At 43.6% G+C, this 17065-nt stretch overlaps 1 protein-coding gene across 14 annotated transcripts in view; it reads left to right on the top strand.

The window, feature by feature from the left end:
• LRRC56 (leucine rich repeat containing 56) overlaps window positions 1-17065 on the top strand; it is a 123976-nt gene that overhangs the window by 72193 nt on the left and 34718 nt on the right. For all 14 annotated transcript variants that reach the window (XM_068260295.1, XM_068260294.1, XM_068260300.1 and 11 more), the window contains 3 exons: window positions 849-945; window positions 6814-7011; window positions 16437-16608. In XM_068260295.1, the coding sequence (XP_068116396.1) occupies window positions 849-945; window positions 6814-7011; window positions 16437-16608 (467 nt within the window). The remainder of the gene's footprint in view (window positions 1-848; window positions 946-6813; window positions 7012-16436; window positions 16609-17065) is intronic.

Genomic DNA, 17065 nt, shown 5'->3' with positions numbered 1-17065 from the left:
CGGAAGGCTGATTCAGAGTCAGTAAACAGGCAGGGTCGGCAACTTGAATCAGATAGGCAGAAGTACAAGAGCGATTAGAGTAAAGAGTAGTCAGGGATAGCCAGAGTCAAAACACATGTAAATATACAAATACAATCCTAATCTAAGATGTGACGTCCTTGGTATCAACACCTAGGAAACTGGACTAAGGTCTGAGCGCTAACACCGAAGTATTCACGACAGCAGACAGCCTGCTACTGACACACAAGCCCTATATGTAGCCAGAGAGCTGCCCAGCGCCGCCCCAGAGCCCCAGCCAATCCAAGGACCTACTGAAGTCAGCTGACCGACTTAGTCAGCTGACTCCCCTTCTGGAAGCATAAAGTTCCTGTCTCCTCGCGCGTGCGCGCGTATTGCGGAGACTATGGGCCAAGGAGGGACCGGCCGACCCCACAGATGGCGACCTTGTGACGGAGCCCGCGGACTCCGCCACCCGCACAGCCCCACCCACCGGTAAGGACACGGAAGAATCCGCTTGCAATGCGGAGCCCGCTGCCACGTGCATACTGGCAGCGGGTCCGCTATTTGTTACACAACGTCTACAACTTCAAGCTTGCTAATTGGCTCAATAGTGTGGGTGTAAGATTTCTACAACCTATCTGAACCCTGGCAATCTGAGAGGGCAATGTCCACCCAATCATGTTAGCGGAGTTTCCCTATGGACTTTCTCACTGGCAAGTCATTTCTCGCAAGTAATAATATCTCAACAATTCAGTTACTGTTTAAGTACATCAAATTTATTGTTTTACTACAGTACCATAACCTTCAGAATGTTTACACTACAGTTCATTTGACCTTTCTTTTCATAGAGATCTTGGCACATCGCTGTCAAATTTGCAAGTGCTTTGGTTGGCGCGCTGCGGTCTTACAGACCTTGATGGTATAGCCTCCTTCTTTTCCCTAAAGGTAATACTGATCAGTGATTGGCCATGGTGTCACTATGCAGCCAAAAACAGTAATATGGACAAGAGCAAAAATCATCAAGCTTTATTGTTTGTAATTATGTTCATAGAGTAGCCATGTGTATACAATTGCTGTTCTGACTTTTAATTAAAATCAGTAATTTGGCTCAACCAGTGTGCAGCTCCACTTTGGTTTCAAAAATGATATAGCCAATAATTATGCTACACAAGATACCTTGTCTAATTTAAATAATTTCTGAGCCGTAGTAGAGTAACTCAGTTATACTAACCATGTCCACCTTTGCAGTATGTAAGAATGCAAGAGTGTAGGATAAACTTCTGCCGTTGCTTTTTAAATGGATCTCTATGTTGTATCTAGGTTGCCATGAATACACATTGTGATTTTCATGCACCCTGGCTGGAGGTGGTGTCCTAAATGGCAGCATTTGCAATACGTTTTGCAGGAGTTCTCAGTGAAGTCTGAGAAAGTGTCTACTAGTCCATTGCTTTTCACATTCCACTAACAGTACATGCTTTGCAGGTATCCTCACTTAGATACAGGGAAATGGTTTCACTTATTTTAGAAGCACCAAGTGTCAGCAATACAATTACCGATACTTTGGTACTTCATGTATAAGCTTTTGGCTGTGTGACTGTTGCTTTTCCTTTGTAGACTGGCTAACACTAACCAATGAAAAAGACCTTTCTTATCATCTAACCTTAAAGAGGAACTGTAGCGAAAATAACACAATGAATAAAATTGCTTATTTATTACAATATTCATTTATAGATTATTTAGTCAGTGTTTGCCCATTGTAAAATCTTTCCTCTACCTGATTTACATTCTGAAATTTATCACTGGTGGTGACATCTGTAGTTCTGCCAGGTGATCTGTACGGAATGTTCACTACCGCAGGTTCTATGCACAGAGGGAGATATTGCTTGCTTGGCAGTTGAAAAAAGCTGTTATTTCCCACAATGCAATGAGGTTCACAGACAGCAAACTGTCAGGATCATCACACTGTGGGAGGGTTTCACCACAGTATCAGCCATACAGACCCCCCTGATGATCTATCGGAGAAAAAGGTAAAGATTTCTCGTGGGAAAGGGGGTCTCAGCTACTGATTGAGGTGAAGTTCAATCCTGGGTTAAAGTTCATCTTTAACCCTTTCTCTTCTTCTTCCTTAGGCTAGGTTTACATGTCATTGGATTCTTGCCATGCCTGGTGCTGCGCTGTTATCGTCCATGGCATTAACCCCTCGGGCAGATTGCCTGCCAGCCTTACCCTAATTTCTTTCTCTATCAAACCTTCCTAACACATAGCCCGCTTATTTCACCTAACCTTAACCTTTTTCTGATGCCTACCCCCATTCTCCAACCTTCTCATTAATACCTTCCTGGTGCCTAGCTCTAATGTTCTATCCCAACTTTAACCCTTTCCTGATGCATAATCCTAACCTACCTCTCTTCACTTCCAGATGCTTGACCCTAACCTTTCTAGCTAATGTTAACCGATAGCCAATACTAGCAGATAGCAGAGCATCAACATCCAATCCAACAATGTCACAGTTGAATTAATTCAGGGGTAATAAATGTCTCAGCAGTGTGGATTAACTGACTGTGTGGCTATCTTTAAATATGCACAGGTGGTGGGACTTGCAGGCAGATTTGGGAAAATCTGGTCTAGACGATACATCACTCAGTGAGTAGCACTAATATAGAACATTAGGGTTTTCTGACACGGGAGATCAGGGTTCGAATCTCGGCTCTTCCTGTTCAGTAAGCCAGCACCTATTCAGTAGGGAGACCTAGGGCAAGACTCCCTAACACTGCTACTGCCTATAGAGCACACCCTAGTGGCTGCACTTTGAGTCTGCCAGGAGAAAAACACAATATACATTTTCTGTGTCTTGTCTTGGCTTGTTGCACAAAGGAACAGTTTACACAAGAATTTTAAGTAGGCTTTACAGTCTTTATCACTGATCTTGTACTTGGTAAGAATTGCTGTTATATGCTGTTATATTGCTGTTGCTGTTATATGCTGTTCTTTCTTATATATTAAAGTGGATCCGAGATAAACTTTTACTCATTGCATAATTGTGTTCCTTTCATATTGTTTATAGGGCATTCCTCAAGCCAAATACTTTTTTTGTTTTGTTTTAATACTTAAATTCCCTATAAACTAAACAAGCCTTGCCCACAGCTCCTTTTGTGCCTTGGCACTGTAGCAAGGGCTTATGGGAGCTCAGTCTGGACAGGAGGAGGAGGAGGTTACTAACCATTGATTTTAGAGGCAGAGGGGAGGCGGAGGAGGAGAGGGGACTGAATTTACACACAGGCAAGCTGATAGCATCTCCAGCCCTCAGCCTGTGACAATGTGACAAACAGAACATGGCTGCCCTCATTGTATCACAGGAATAAATAATCATAAACTTTTGAAGCTGTTTGCAGCTAGATATGCATTAAACTTTAGATAACATATATAGACAAAGCAAGAAGTTTTAAATCAGGATGATACCATTTATTGGCTAACTAATAAGAATAAGCAAGGTTTTGGCTTTGCAACCTTCGTCGGGCTTACAATCCTGTATGCTTGCAGGCTGATTGTATAGACAGCTTTATACATGAAATGTCAGTACTCTCCAAAGGCCTGTCATTTTGCCCTACAAGACCCATACACAGGATTGCACTCTGTGGGGATATGGAGGAATTTCTCAGAAAGCTGCGACGCAAAGAACGCTACCATGATAAGGAGTCCTGTGATACAATGGATAATGGACCAAAACGCACCAGATCTAAAAAGAAGAAAAAAAGATGGATCCCCAACGAAGGAAAAAACCCAACCCTGGACAAATACATCAATAAATTCAGACGCAGAATCTCCGACAGGATCCTGAATAAAAGAAAGACACTGGCCCAGAACGAAACACCACAGGAGTGACAGGCCATCAGATCCCTTAAGGAGAATAAGGACATTATTATTAAATGAGCGGATAAAGGTGGTGCCATAGTCATAATGAACACCAGTGACTACATCCAGGAGGCATAAAGACAGTTATCCAACACCACTCACTATGCCAAATTACAGGGGGACCCCACAAAAGGCTACAGGATTGCACTCTATAGGATGGTTAACAGATTGCCTGCAAACATCAGACTACATGTAAGGACCCTTATCCCTGAAGAGCATAGAACAGCCTGCTTTTACATGCTTCCCAAGATCCACAAAGAGGGAAACCCAGGGAGGCCCATAATCTCAGGGAGCGGAACTCTTAAAGAGAACATCTCAGGGTGGCTGGAAAACATCTTGAAACCTCTTGTCTGTAAAAGAACCAGCTACATACAGGATACCACTCACCTCCTGAACAAACTGACAGTCATCGGCCCAGTACCTGAGGGAACCACACTGGCTACGATGGACGTGGAGTCCCTGTACACGAACATCCCCCATGATGATGGTATTGCGGCCTGCCGTAAATATCTTCTGGGTCAGGGCATACCAGTAAAGCCTATTGCTGGACTGATCAAATTCATTCTCACTCATAATTATTTCACTTTTGGACAGGACCTCTATCTACAGCAGATGGGCGTGGCAATGGGTTCACAATTTGCACCACAGTATGCAAATCTCTTCATAGTCAAAATCGAAGAGGAATACTTAAATGCATGTCACATAAAACCCATGGCCTACTTCCGATTCATTGACGATATTTTAATCATCTGGTCCGCAAGTGAGGATGATCTTCTCCAGTTCCACAGGAACTTCAATGCCTTCCATCCTACAATCAAATTGAAACTTACCTACTCTCACACAAAAATTAACTTTCTGGACACCACCATATACATCAAGGGTGACAACCTACAAACGTCTGTGTATCGCAAACCTACAGACCGTCCCACATACCTAAGATATGGCAGTTTTCATTCCAAGCACATTAAGAACTCTATAATTTACAGCCAGGCCATAAGGTACAACCGGATTTGTTCTGAGAGGATGGACAGAGACAAGCACCTGGATCACCTTAAGAACATTTTCATTAAACAAGGTTACAGTCCTTCTATGACTGAGGCCCAAATCAGGAAAGCCACCATCATCCCCAGGACCGAACTCCTGAAATATAAGCTAAACCAGAAAGAGGACCGTGTCCCTTTGGTTGTCACCTACAACTCACACCTGGAAATCTTAAGGAGGATTGCTAAGGAACTTCATCCCATTTTGCACAAGGATCACAGACTGAGGAAGATATTCCCTAAACCTCCCCTCTTGTCATATCGGCAACCACACAATCTGAAACAGATAATTGCCAGAAGTTCTTTGAATAGGCCACAACAAAACGGAACATCACCCTGCCGACAGAAAAAGTGTGGGACCTGCAGACACATTTACTCCACTGACAGGTTAACGATACCAGGTTCACAACAGGAGTACAGAGTACAAGGCACATTTTCCTGTGGATCCACCAATCTGGTATATCTGATCATGTGTGCTAAATGCCCCAATGTTATGTACGTGGGACAAACTCTGCACAAACGTATGAATGGACACAGGCACACTGTTAACAATACCAAATCTGAACTCCCAGTTGCTACGCACTTTCGTTCCAACGCACACAGCATGTATGATCTTCGTTTCACTGCCCTGAAGGGTGGCTTCAAAACGTCAAATGATCGATTAATAGCAGAAACATAATTTATAAATAGGTTCAAAGCAGTGGACAAAGGCTTAAATAAGGACAAACACTTTTTATATTGGTATGAGGCTGAGGATATTTAATGCCAAACTCTTTCTCAGCTTATATAGCTAAACTTGTGAACTCAACATTTGCGATGCCTCTGTGACAATCCAACTCCCAGGTCTGTGAACATGGTGTAAACAAGGATTCTTATCTCTGCTAACAACCTTCCACCCCATTTAGTTGTTCTGTTTCACTTAACCACTTAACGACCACGGTCAGCCGATCGGCGGACCTAGGTGTTAAGTGGGTTTCCATGGAAACTTTGCATGTCAGTTCACGGAGGGTGTCTCCGTGAACAGTCTGCGAGCTGCCGATCGCGGGTCGCAGGCGAAATGTAAACATCGTACGGCGCTGCAGCTGCAGCAGCGCCGTAAAGCAGATCGGCGATCCCCGGCCTCTGATTGGCCGGGGATCACCGGCATCTGATAGGCTGAAGCCTGTCCTAGGCGGAGAGAGGGAGGGAAGGGCAGAGAGGGTGGAAATCGCTGCGGAGGGGGGCTTTGAGGAGCCCCTCCCCCCGCAGCACGCAGATAGCCGGAGGCCTGCAGCAATCCTGATCTGTGCTGCTGGCTGGAGAGCCCACGCAGCATAGCTCAGCCAAAACGAGCCTGGTCCTAAGTGGTTAAAGCATCTTAATGACATGTATTTATGCTTGAAAAAAATCTATGTAACCCCTTGTCTGTACCATCAGCCTGCAAGCATACAGGATTGTAAGACCGACGAAGGCTGCAAAGCCGAAAGCTTGCTTATTCTTATTCTTTTTAGTTAGCCAATAAATGGTATCATCCTGATTTAAAACTTCTTGCTTTTACTGATGGCTAACACGGTACAATACCCTACTGCTACTACATATATACACAAGTTACTTGTTATAGTTAGTTTTTCATCTCGGATCCACCTTAACACACAATCTCATACCAGCCATTTGGTGGGAAGTGATGCTATCTTTAGAAAGCATAGATGCTGACCTCAGTGGAAATAGTTGCAGAAGAAGTTGCATTTTTAGCTGTGACGCCTTAGTATAATTGTGCGCCAGAAGCATGTGTGGCATTGTGTATATATGTTGTTTGTTATGACTAGTGTTGTGGTATTGCAGCTTCACTAACTTCGTGCTAATGGTGTATTACCCAATGCAGGAGCTATACCTGGCTTACAATGACCTAACAGACCTCAGTCCAGTGAGCATGCTGGAAAATCTGGAGATCCTTGACCTGGAAGGGAATAACATTGACTACATAAGTGAACTGCAGTACCTGGCACTGTGCAACAATCTAACAACTCTCACTGTAGAAGGAAATCCTGTATGTGTCCAGCCTAGTCCTGACTACACTCAGGTACGTAGTGCATCTGATGTCATTACTATAGTTACTAATGCTTTATTCACAGCCTTTTTTCCCATGGTGCTCTACAAAGTATGATATAAACTTGGCTACCCAATAATTTATACCGTGTTTCTGCAGGCTGGCTGTTTTGGCCAAACCTTATGAAGCGCAGGCATGGGCCTAAATAAAGACTAGCACTGGCCAATGAGATGCTAATAATTTCAAGTTGATGCAACCGTTTTTTTTCAAATTTTAAAGTGGAAACGGTTTGGAATTGGACCTATCAAATTTATCGGCCACTGAACTTGAATGGTCTATTTTCTTAAAGTGTACCCGAGCGCAGGGGATGGCAAATGGGACACAGCATGTTCCCTGCTCTATGACATGCCTCTGTGTCTCCCCCTGCCATTTGTTGCCCCTCCCCGCACCATGCCGTGGACCCTCCTCCAACAAAAAATGGGGACAAGCAGCTTGTCGGCAGTCTTGAGGTGCAGGGGAGTCCCTTGCTGGAGAAGCACTACTGCAAAACACCCACTCGGGTGTAATGACTGCCCCTTCCTCAGCTCTATTTGGCCAACTCTACCTCTCCCCCGCTCTGCCTCTCTCTCGCCCCTTCTACATGCTGGCACGCCTCTCCCCTGCCCCCCTACTATGTGCTCTGACAAACCATGTCTGTTTGTTATTTCAACCATTTGATGGCGATTGCAGGATGTGGGAGCGGTGGTAACTGACATTACCTGATCTGGCTAACCTCTGGATCAGGTAGCGTGCTTTTGTTTTTTTTATCAAAAATGCCCACCTCAGGTTTACTTTAGGCTGCATAGATTTTCATAAAATAAAAATTAGCATAATCTCATTGACCACCTCTAGTCATCAGCATGCTCATAGAGTCACTGTTTATGTATACTAGAGGAAGATGGTCAATGGAATGCAAATAGTCCTGCCTTGCATGCAAATGTAATGTAAATTGTATGCAGCTTGGAATTTTGCCAATCAAAATCTGAAGGAAAGGCATTTGATTGGACCAGTTCTAAAGCTGCATACTAGTTTCATTACATTTGTATACATACAATATACTAGAATAAGCACACAAATAGGGGTTTAATGGACCACATCAAAATGTAGAAAAAGAGTCTTAAATAAATGTCACATTTTATTGCATCTGTTTACTACTATGACAATACCTGACTGGCAGTGTAAATTGTACATACTTTCAGATCCGAGTGAACACTGGTCCCAGAGATACCCTCCAATCCTGCTTAACCTCCTTAGCGGTAACCCCGTGTGTAACACGGGGTAAGCCGCCGGAGGGTGCCGCTCAGGCCCTGCTGGGCCGATTTGCTTAATTTTTTTTTTGCTGGACGCAGCTAGCACTTTGCTAGCTGCGCCAGCACCCCGATCGCCGCCGCCGCGCGCCCGATCGCCGCTATCCGGTGCGGCGCGCGGCCCCCCCCCCCCCAGACCCCGAGCGCTGCCTGGCCAATCAGTGCCAGGCAGCGCCGAGGGGTGGATCGGGTCTCCCAATGACGTCCCGACGTCGCTGACGTCGGTGACGTCATCCCGCCCCGTCGCCATGGCGACGGGGGAAGCCCTCCAGGAAATCTTGTTCTTTGAACGGGTTTCCTGATCGCCTATTGCCGGAGGCGATCGGCGGGGCTGGGGGGATGCCGCTGAGCAGCGGCTATCATGTAGCGAGCCCTCGGCTCGCTACATGATAAAAAAAAAAAAAAAATTAAAAAAAACTGTTGCGCTTCCCCCTGGCGGTATTTTTCATACCGCCAAGGGGGTTAACGGACAGTCTGCATGTCCCAAGGTGAAATCTCCCTCAGTCTCTGAGACTAGATGCAACCTGATGGTATCAGATAGACCAGGCATGGGCAAACTTGGCCCTCCAGCTGTTAAGGAACTACAAGTCCCACAATGCATTGCAGGAGTCTGACAGCCCCAATCATGACTCATGAAGGCAAATGCATTGTGGGACTTGTAGTTCCGTAACAGCTTGGAGGGCCGAGTTTGCCCATGCCTGGGATAGACCAAGACATAATGCCTGATCCAATTCACTTGTTCTAAGTTTTCTCTGAGGAGATAATATTTTATCTTCTGTTTAAAGTAACTTTTAAAAAAGTACCAAAAAGTAGGTGAAAAAGTACTGTTAAAATTATTTTGAGTATTTTATTGCTTGCTGGTGGCTTAAAAGGCATTTTATTTATCGTGTGAAAATATTCACCTAGGAGAAAACGTACAAAAAAAAAGTGAATAGATCTGCCCATAATGTCCCAGTGGTGAATTTAAGTCAGACAAGCATTGGGGCCAGTCAGTGGTATCAATTCTCCAACCTCCAGGGACTGCCTGTATACTGTCACCACGTGAGGGCATGATCATGCATCGGGAAGAACCCAGAAACCACTTCCCCAGCATTGGCTTTGACAATGGGTTCAAGGATTTCATCCCGATAGCAAAAGGAATTCAGGGTGGTGTTTTCGAGTCTATAGAGGTCTGTGCGTCCCTCCATGAATATTCCTTCCCCGACCATCACAAGTGTATAGCCACCTTTAGTCTTATTACTGTATGTCTGTAGCTGCGCTACATACAGTGAGGGCTGACTGCTGTAGCACCAAGGGGAAACGTTGGGTACGTTTGAAAGCTTTATTGCATTGCTGTTATTTCCTGGTAGTATAAGTGGAGTGTTTGGTTGAAGTCCGACTTTGCTGTCTGTGCCACTGTTACTGACAGGAGACTTTAGTGACAATGGACAAAAGTGGGCCACAGCCATGTGCCAGGTGGGTCCCCGCCAGGATCTGGGCCATGAAACTCTGGGCAAATTGTAGGTTTTTGCTACAGGTGCCATTGGAGCGAGTATTCTGTGGGAATTAGATTTACAATTTATGGAATTTAAAAAATCGTTTTCCCTTCACAAGTTATCAGCTGCAATTGTTTTAAATGCTCTCTAACCACCTGTTTCAGTAAGGCAGAAGATTTCCATTAACCTGTTGTCTTCAAACGTGTGTAACTTAGGCCCCGTTCACACTTGCGTTTCTGTAAAGAACGGACCGGATGACCGGTAAGGATCCGGATCGGATCCAGATCGGGTCCATTTGCATACGTATTGATACGGCTGCGATCCGGATCCATTTGGTAAAAGAGATAACAAACTATATAAATATTGTTGGGGTCTGGGAGGTCAGCAGAAGGTGCACATGTAGAATCAGGTCCTCCGCTGTGTTGGGCCTCACCTCCACGTCTGACATATACTGCCAAACAGCTCCAGCACAAAGTCACTGCTGCTCCACTCCAGAAATGCTGGGCCCATGTGTCCCCATCCAAAATGGCCGCTAGAAAACGCATAGGAAGTGGGGTAGAACGTCAGGTTTTTATTGCCGGTGTGTTCTGTGCTTTCCGTTTCCCATTGGTTTCTATGCATGGATGGTGCAGTCAGGCTCCGGTCCGGGTGCGTCGGCCGGATGATGATCCGGACCCAAAAATAGAGCATGTTGGAAAAGTGTCCGGAGTCCGGATCCGATCCGGCTCCGTTCCATACGGAACGGACGTGTGTGAACGGCCGCATAGACTTTGCATTGCTATGCGGAACGTCCGTTCCGTTTGTACAGTATACGGTCCGGATCCGATCAGGCAAATCCAGACAGCGAACGCTAATGTGAACCGGGCCTTAGTTTAAAATGTTTTCCATGCCATCCTGAACTCTGCAAACGCACTGCGTGCAGCATTTTTCCTGCTTTTGCAATGTGCCTTAATTATTTATTTTCTTCACGTCAGAAATCATGTCATGAAATTCGCTCAGAGTAAGAGAAAATGTTGATTGCAGCGTGTTTGCGATGCTCATTGCGATTTTCAGTGAAAAGGCACAGAAACAGAGATTTGACTGTTGGAATCCCAGCTCTGTAACACTACTAGTTAGGAAGCATAGCCTATGTGTTTACATACTCTGAGTATATTTATTAACTTTAGATGGAATTATTTTATTATAATGTAAGGTGCATGTGGACAAGAGCATTTAGAATAGATTACTTAGTCTAGTATAAAATCACAGAAAAAAATAACTAGAGATTCTTAATTTTAAATTACAATATGTTTTATGTATGTCTTTAAAAAATACATACATGATGCATTATGCTTCTAGAGTAATACAGTATATTTCAAGTATGAAATAATCTTTATTTCCTGCCACTTGTGTTACATGATTTCAGCTTACTCTGATATACTCTATATGAGCTAAGGCTGGATGTAAGCAATGACTGAGGCCCTGGCTGTGTATATTACCCATGAGATCACCAGAGGAGATGATCTCACCCCAGGTGAAATCAGATCAGACTGCTGCACCAGATGCAGACAGAAGTGATGATAACATTGTTAGAGTCTCTGTCTGGAGAAAGATGGAACAGGACATAGTGAGGATAGACGCTATACTCAGCAAAAGCCCCCCTCACCACATTTTACTTTTTATTTCAGTATTTAACCTAGATATGAGGCCAGCACACTACACTAAAGAACAATATGAAGAGATGCAGTAATACAGATAAAAGAAATGGCTTTGGGGATCCTTAATGTTCAGCCCCAACCCAATCTGCTTGATCCGTCAGTGAGAGATCTGGACTGCCAGATCATCTCATCCAAGCCCTGGCCAACTCCATTGTTCTCCAATCACAGTGATCATAGGGTCAGGAGTCAATGAAGTCAGCTCCTGACTGGCTTACGGAGCTCTGTTGTCATACCGACAGCAGAGCGAGTGGGCTGCAGCACCAGGAGAATGACGAGATTGGTGGCAGCAGCGGGAGCGTGAGGAGCCGCAATTGAAATCTACACCCTGGCAGGGATAACAGGTCCCAAACATCATAGATTTCAATTACCGTGGTCTGGAGGCGGTTAAGCTTGTTGTACGCACGTTAGATTAAACTGTGCTAGGCCAAGGCCAGCTGATAAAGATCATCTTGGGAAAGAATCTAGTGTGTCTATAGGAGCCCCCCAGATGGCCCGTAAACATCCGGTATGCCTGATCTTTAGTTACTTAGGACACCCAACTGACCCCCAAGCACACTGTTCTCCCAACCATCCCACCCACAAGCACTCTGTTCTTCCAAATATCTCACCCGCAAGCACACTGTTCTCCCAATCATCCCACTAGCAAGCACACTGTTTTCCCAATCATCCCACCCGCAAGCACACTGTTTTCCCAATCATCCCACTCACCCACAAGCACACTCTTTTCCCAATCATCCCACCCGCAAGCACACTGTTCTCCCAATCATCCCACCCACCCACAAGCACACTGTTTTCCCAATCATCCCACCCGCAAGCACACTGTTCTCCCAATCATCCCACCCGCAAGAACACTGTTTTCCCAATCATCCCACCCACCCACAAGCACACTGTTTTCCCAATCATTCCACCCGCAAGCACACTGTTCTCCCAATCATCCCACCCGCAAGCACACTGTTTTCCCAATCATCCCACCCACCCACAAGCACACTGTTTTCTCAATCATCCCACCCGCAAGCACACTGTTCTCCCAATCATCCCGCCCTCAAGCACACTGTTCTCCTGATCATCCCTCCCGCCAGCACACTGTTCTCCCAATCATCCCGCCTACCGAAAGCCACTTTGCCGTGCACTGCACGCCATCCCTCCTTTGCACACTTAGTTACAGAAGTGTCATTAGCCTCTAGGCTGGCAAAGCATCTGTACAGCCTTGGCCCTAAACTGTCACCTAAAAGATTGAGACCCAATCCTTGCCAGATGTCAGCCCTCATTTTGATACATCCCCTGTTAGTACCCTCTCTGTTCATTAGCCCAGCAGACTGTCTTAATGCAGAAAACAATAAATTGGCAAAAAAGCATTAACTGAAGAGATTGACCCTTCCCTTACCAAAGCAAAGGACTCCAGTTCCTTTCCAGTCTTCTGAAAAGCATAATTCATATCTTTGGTAAATCAAACATCCACTTATAGGAAGCTCTGTTTGTTAAAGAGACTCTGTAACAATTTTTTCAGCCTTAGTTCTTCTATTCTATAAGTTCCTATGCCTGTTCTAATGTGCTGGGGCTTACTGCAGCCTTTCCTAATTACACTGTCTCTGTAATAAATCAATGTATCTTTCCCCTGTCGTGTCTGTCGGGCTAAGGCTTTGAATGTGTGGAATGTGCAGGGCTGCTTGTCATTGGATAGAAGCGATACACACCCTCTGCAGGCCCCCTACAGGCTCTGAATGACTCACACACTCTGTATATTTAACCCGTTTACAAGCTGGTTAGTTTGTTTGTAAACACTGCCTAAAACTGTTAATTACAAGCCAGGATTGCAGCAGAGAGTGGCAGAAACAGCACAGAGGGGCACAGGAGAAAATAAGGAATAGAATGGTATGCTTTTTAGTGTAAGAATATTAGAGTACAGATTCTCTTTAAGGGAAAAAAAGCATTTGCAGGTGTAGATAGATATTATAAAGAATAAAAGAGTTATTACTAGAAAAACAAATACAGAATAAGAAAGTAATTAGTGGTTAAGCTTATGCACTACCAAAAGATTATTTTTGGTTAAACTGATGCAGTGTGAAAAAAAGAGTGAAAAAACAATGTTATTAGTGGTTAATCTGATGCAGCGCTAATGCTAGAATAAAATAGTAATTACTGGCATGAGGCTTTCTGCTGCTGGAGAAAATAATAGCACTGGAATTTACTGCAAAAATCCTACACAGCCATTCCTGCAAACAGGATCAACTGCAGACAATGGGGGACGCCTGTTCAGACATGAGACTATCTCTCAAATCAATCATGAGCATTTGTTTCAGGTGAGGGAATTATCATGACTATTTTGAGGTGTTTAGGAGCTCAGCTACCAATAAAGGTGGCCATACACTTATAGATGGCCACCAGATCGACCGTCAGATAGATCCCTCTCTAATCGAATCTGATCAGAAAGGGATCTATTGGCTGCACGGACACTGTACACAGATTTTACATCTATTTTAGCATGAAATTGATTCAAAATCTGTGGAGCCTCCACTGCCAGCCTCACCGCTCCCAGGCCTCCCGTATCTGTGCTGCCCCAGCCAGAAGCAGTACTCTCACCTGTCCGGCCGGTGTGTGTCCTCCCAGGTCTGGTGCTTTCACTTCTTCCGGTGGGTTTCCTCCTCCATGTGTCCCCCTTCTCTTGCACATCATGTGACAAGCTAGTTCAAATACTAGGGGGCGGTATTTATGCTGCCAGCCCTCTAGTGTTTGAACTTGGGCTTGTCACATGACATGGAAGAGAAGAGGCCACACAGTAAAAGCACCAGACCGGGGAGGCCAGATGGCATCGAATGCCGTTAGCGACGCTGTCCCGATCCACCGGAGATTAAAATAATTTCTGTCTGGTCCTATCTACTAAATTGTTCGATTTCTGATGGAGATCAATCATGCAACGTTTGCAAAGCAGAGTCAATCACGGTGATCAAATCTGCTGTTTATCGATGGTAATCGTGTATGGCCTAGTTCTTCTCTATGTTCAGCTAATTACAAAGGGGGGAATGTTTAGCCAATAGTTAATGTCTATTTAGGTGTTTATTTATAAATTGCTCTGTAGTGAAGCTGTAGGAAGACCCTGGCAGCCAGGACACTGGGCACTTCAGCAGCCTTCATATTACTATTGACACAATTGGTAAAACAATTTCATGTGAGGTAAATTACCTTGAGCAGAAAACTTTTTTTGACTATTAACTAAGGATTTCACACATGCGGTAATACCGCTGTAGTTCACTAACTATTCTCAAAGATGTTTACCTCATGTGGTATTTCATTCAGTATTTTAAAGGACTTCTCACAAAAAAAATTTAAATTCAAAATACATGTAAACACATACAAATAAAAAATATGCTTTTTCCAGATTAAAATGAGCTATAAATGACTTTTCTCTCATCTTGCTGTCACTTACAATAGGTAGTAGAAATCTGATAGGTTTTGGATTATTCCATCTTCTTGTGGGGAGTTCTCAGGGTTTTCTTTATTTTTTTTAAAGCCATTAGTGTATGGCAGTTGCTCTGTCTAACTGCCAAAAAGTGTGCGTCAGGCAAAGAGACTGGCCAGCATCTTTGTATAAATTCTTTTCAGGGAGTGTTTTTATAAAGAATAAAGGCCATGCTGAAAACCCCCCGTGAAGAGATGGACTAACCCAAAACCTCTCGGTTCTGTCAGATTTCTACTACCTACTGTAAGTGAGAGCAACATAAGAGAAAAGTAATTTATAGCTCATTTTATTCTGGGAGGAACATACTTCTTATTTGGATGTATTCACATGTATTTTACATTTTATTTTTTTTCATGATAGTGGTGGATCTGAGATCCACCACTATAGGGCATTCCTCAAGCCAAATCCTTTTTTTTTAATACCCTAATTCCCTATAAACTAAACAAGCCTCCCCCACAGCTCCTCCAGCGCCTAAGCACTCTGAGATCCATGTAGCAAGGGCTTATTGTAGCTCAGTCAGAGATTTCAGAGGCAGAGAGGAGGAGAGGGGAGTGAAGTTTTCACAGGCTGAGGTCTGGAGATGCAGATCAGCTTGCCTGTGTGTAATGATCACAAGCAGAACATGGCTGCTCTCATTGTATCACAGGAGGAAATAATTCTATACTGTTGAAGCTGTTTGCAGCTAGATTTGCTGTGTAAACTAAATCTAAACTTTAGATAAGATATATAGACCAGTTACTTGTTATAGTTAGTTTTTCATCTCGGATCGGCTTTAAGGAACCATGTGAAAAATTGAAGCCAGATGTGATACTGATAGCATTTGTGTTATTGTGCTAACAAGTAAAGTGCAAGTCCAAGCCGCTTAAAATGAACATAGAATTTGTCTCAGCTCACTACCATCAGCATATTATTAATAATTTTAATTACTACACAATCATCTTGTGGATTTGTGTTTTACAACAAATGTTTGAATGAACTTTCTTTCTTTCCTTAACAGTTTAATTAGCTTTCCTCTTTTCCCATTCTTTCTCCTTCTTAACACTCTTCTTTAACCCCACAAATGTGTTGACCTCACAAGCCAGTAGTTTTAGTTTTCCAAGCGGTAACAGCATTAGTGAATTGTCATTGGACAAAACGTTTTGGTAAAATCATTTGTCTTCTGCTTTACCACATGCAGTAATGCTTTGTGAATTGTGCCCATTTTCTGCATGAGATTAAGGTCTACAGTCCAAAGTCTGCAGACCTACCCAACACATCGTCTGCAGACCTTGGAATATCAGGGGGTACAATAGTATGATGTAATGCTCATGTGTATGAGAACTTGCAGAGATTCATGTGGGTATTTTGATCAGCTACATATTCGGTATGACTATATATTACTTACATTAAAGTATTTCAAGGAAATCTGTATCATTACATTACAGCTCTAGCATTAGAAGTCAGTATTTTATGGTTTGCTTTGAGTGTTTGTTTTGAATTTCAGGCTACAGACTACAATTATCGGGCTGAAATTAAAAAAGTAATTCCTCAGTTATTGTACCTCGATGACGTCCCAGCTGACCAGATTAACACAAATGCGCCTCATGCTCAGGACTGGCTGATGGTGAAGGACTACATTAAGGAAACTGTTGGGAGCCAGATGGATGTGCCTTTAGGTAAGAGCTGTAGAATCTATATGAAATTCAGTGTAGGAGATAATTAGTTATACATACTGCTGATCATGTGTTCCAGTGTCATTTTCATCAGCAAAAGATGATTAGAAAGCCAAATCGATTACCTAGGGCTAGCTAGTTTATGTGTATATGGAGCATATGGATGTATTTTGTTAGTTCCCTTGTGAGATTAAGAGAAAAAATATCCGCAACACCAGCAAATAATAGAACCAAGCGTGCTAGGGCTCAAAAAATATACATGTATAAATGGAGAGGGGGAAAGAAAGCCCTCATGACAAGCACCACTTGAAAAATTACAAAAAATATTTTATTTCACAATTTAGATCACAATTTAAATAAAGATATTGGGAAACATTATAAGGTTCAACATGAATTAAAATCAATTAAAAAAAACGGCAAGGGACTGTTCCCTGAACAAACCAATCATCAATGCATATAA

Source organism: Hyperolius riggenbachi, chromosome 11, assembly GCF_040937935.1.
Source record: "Hyperolius riggenbachi isolate aHypRig1 chromosome 11, aHypRig1.pri, whole genome shotgun sequence".
NCBI lineage: Eukaryota > Metazoa > Chordata > Amphibia > Anura > Hyperoliidae > Hyperolius > Hyperolius riggenbachi.
This window is presented reverse-complemented; position numbering and strand designations above follow the sequence as displayed.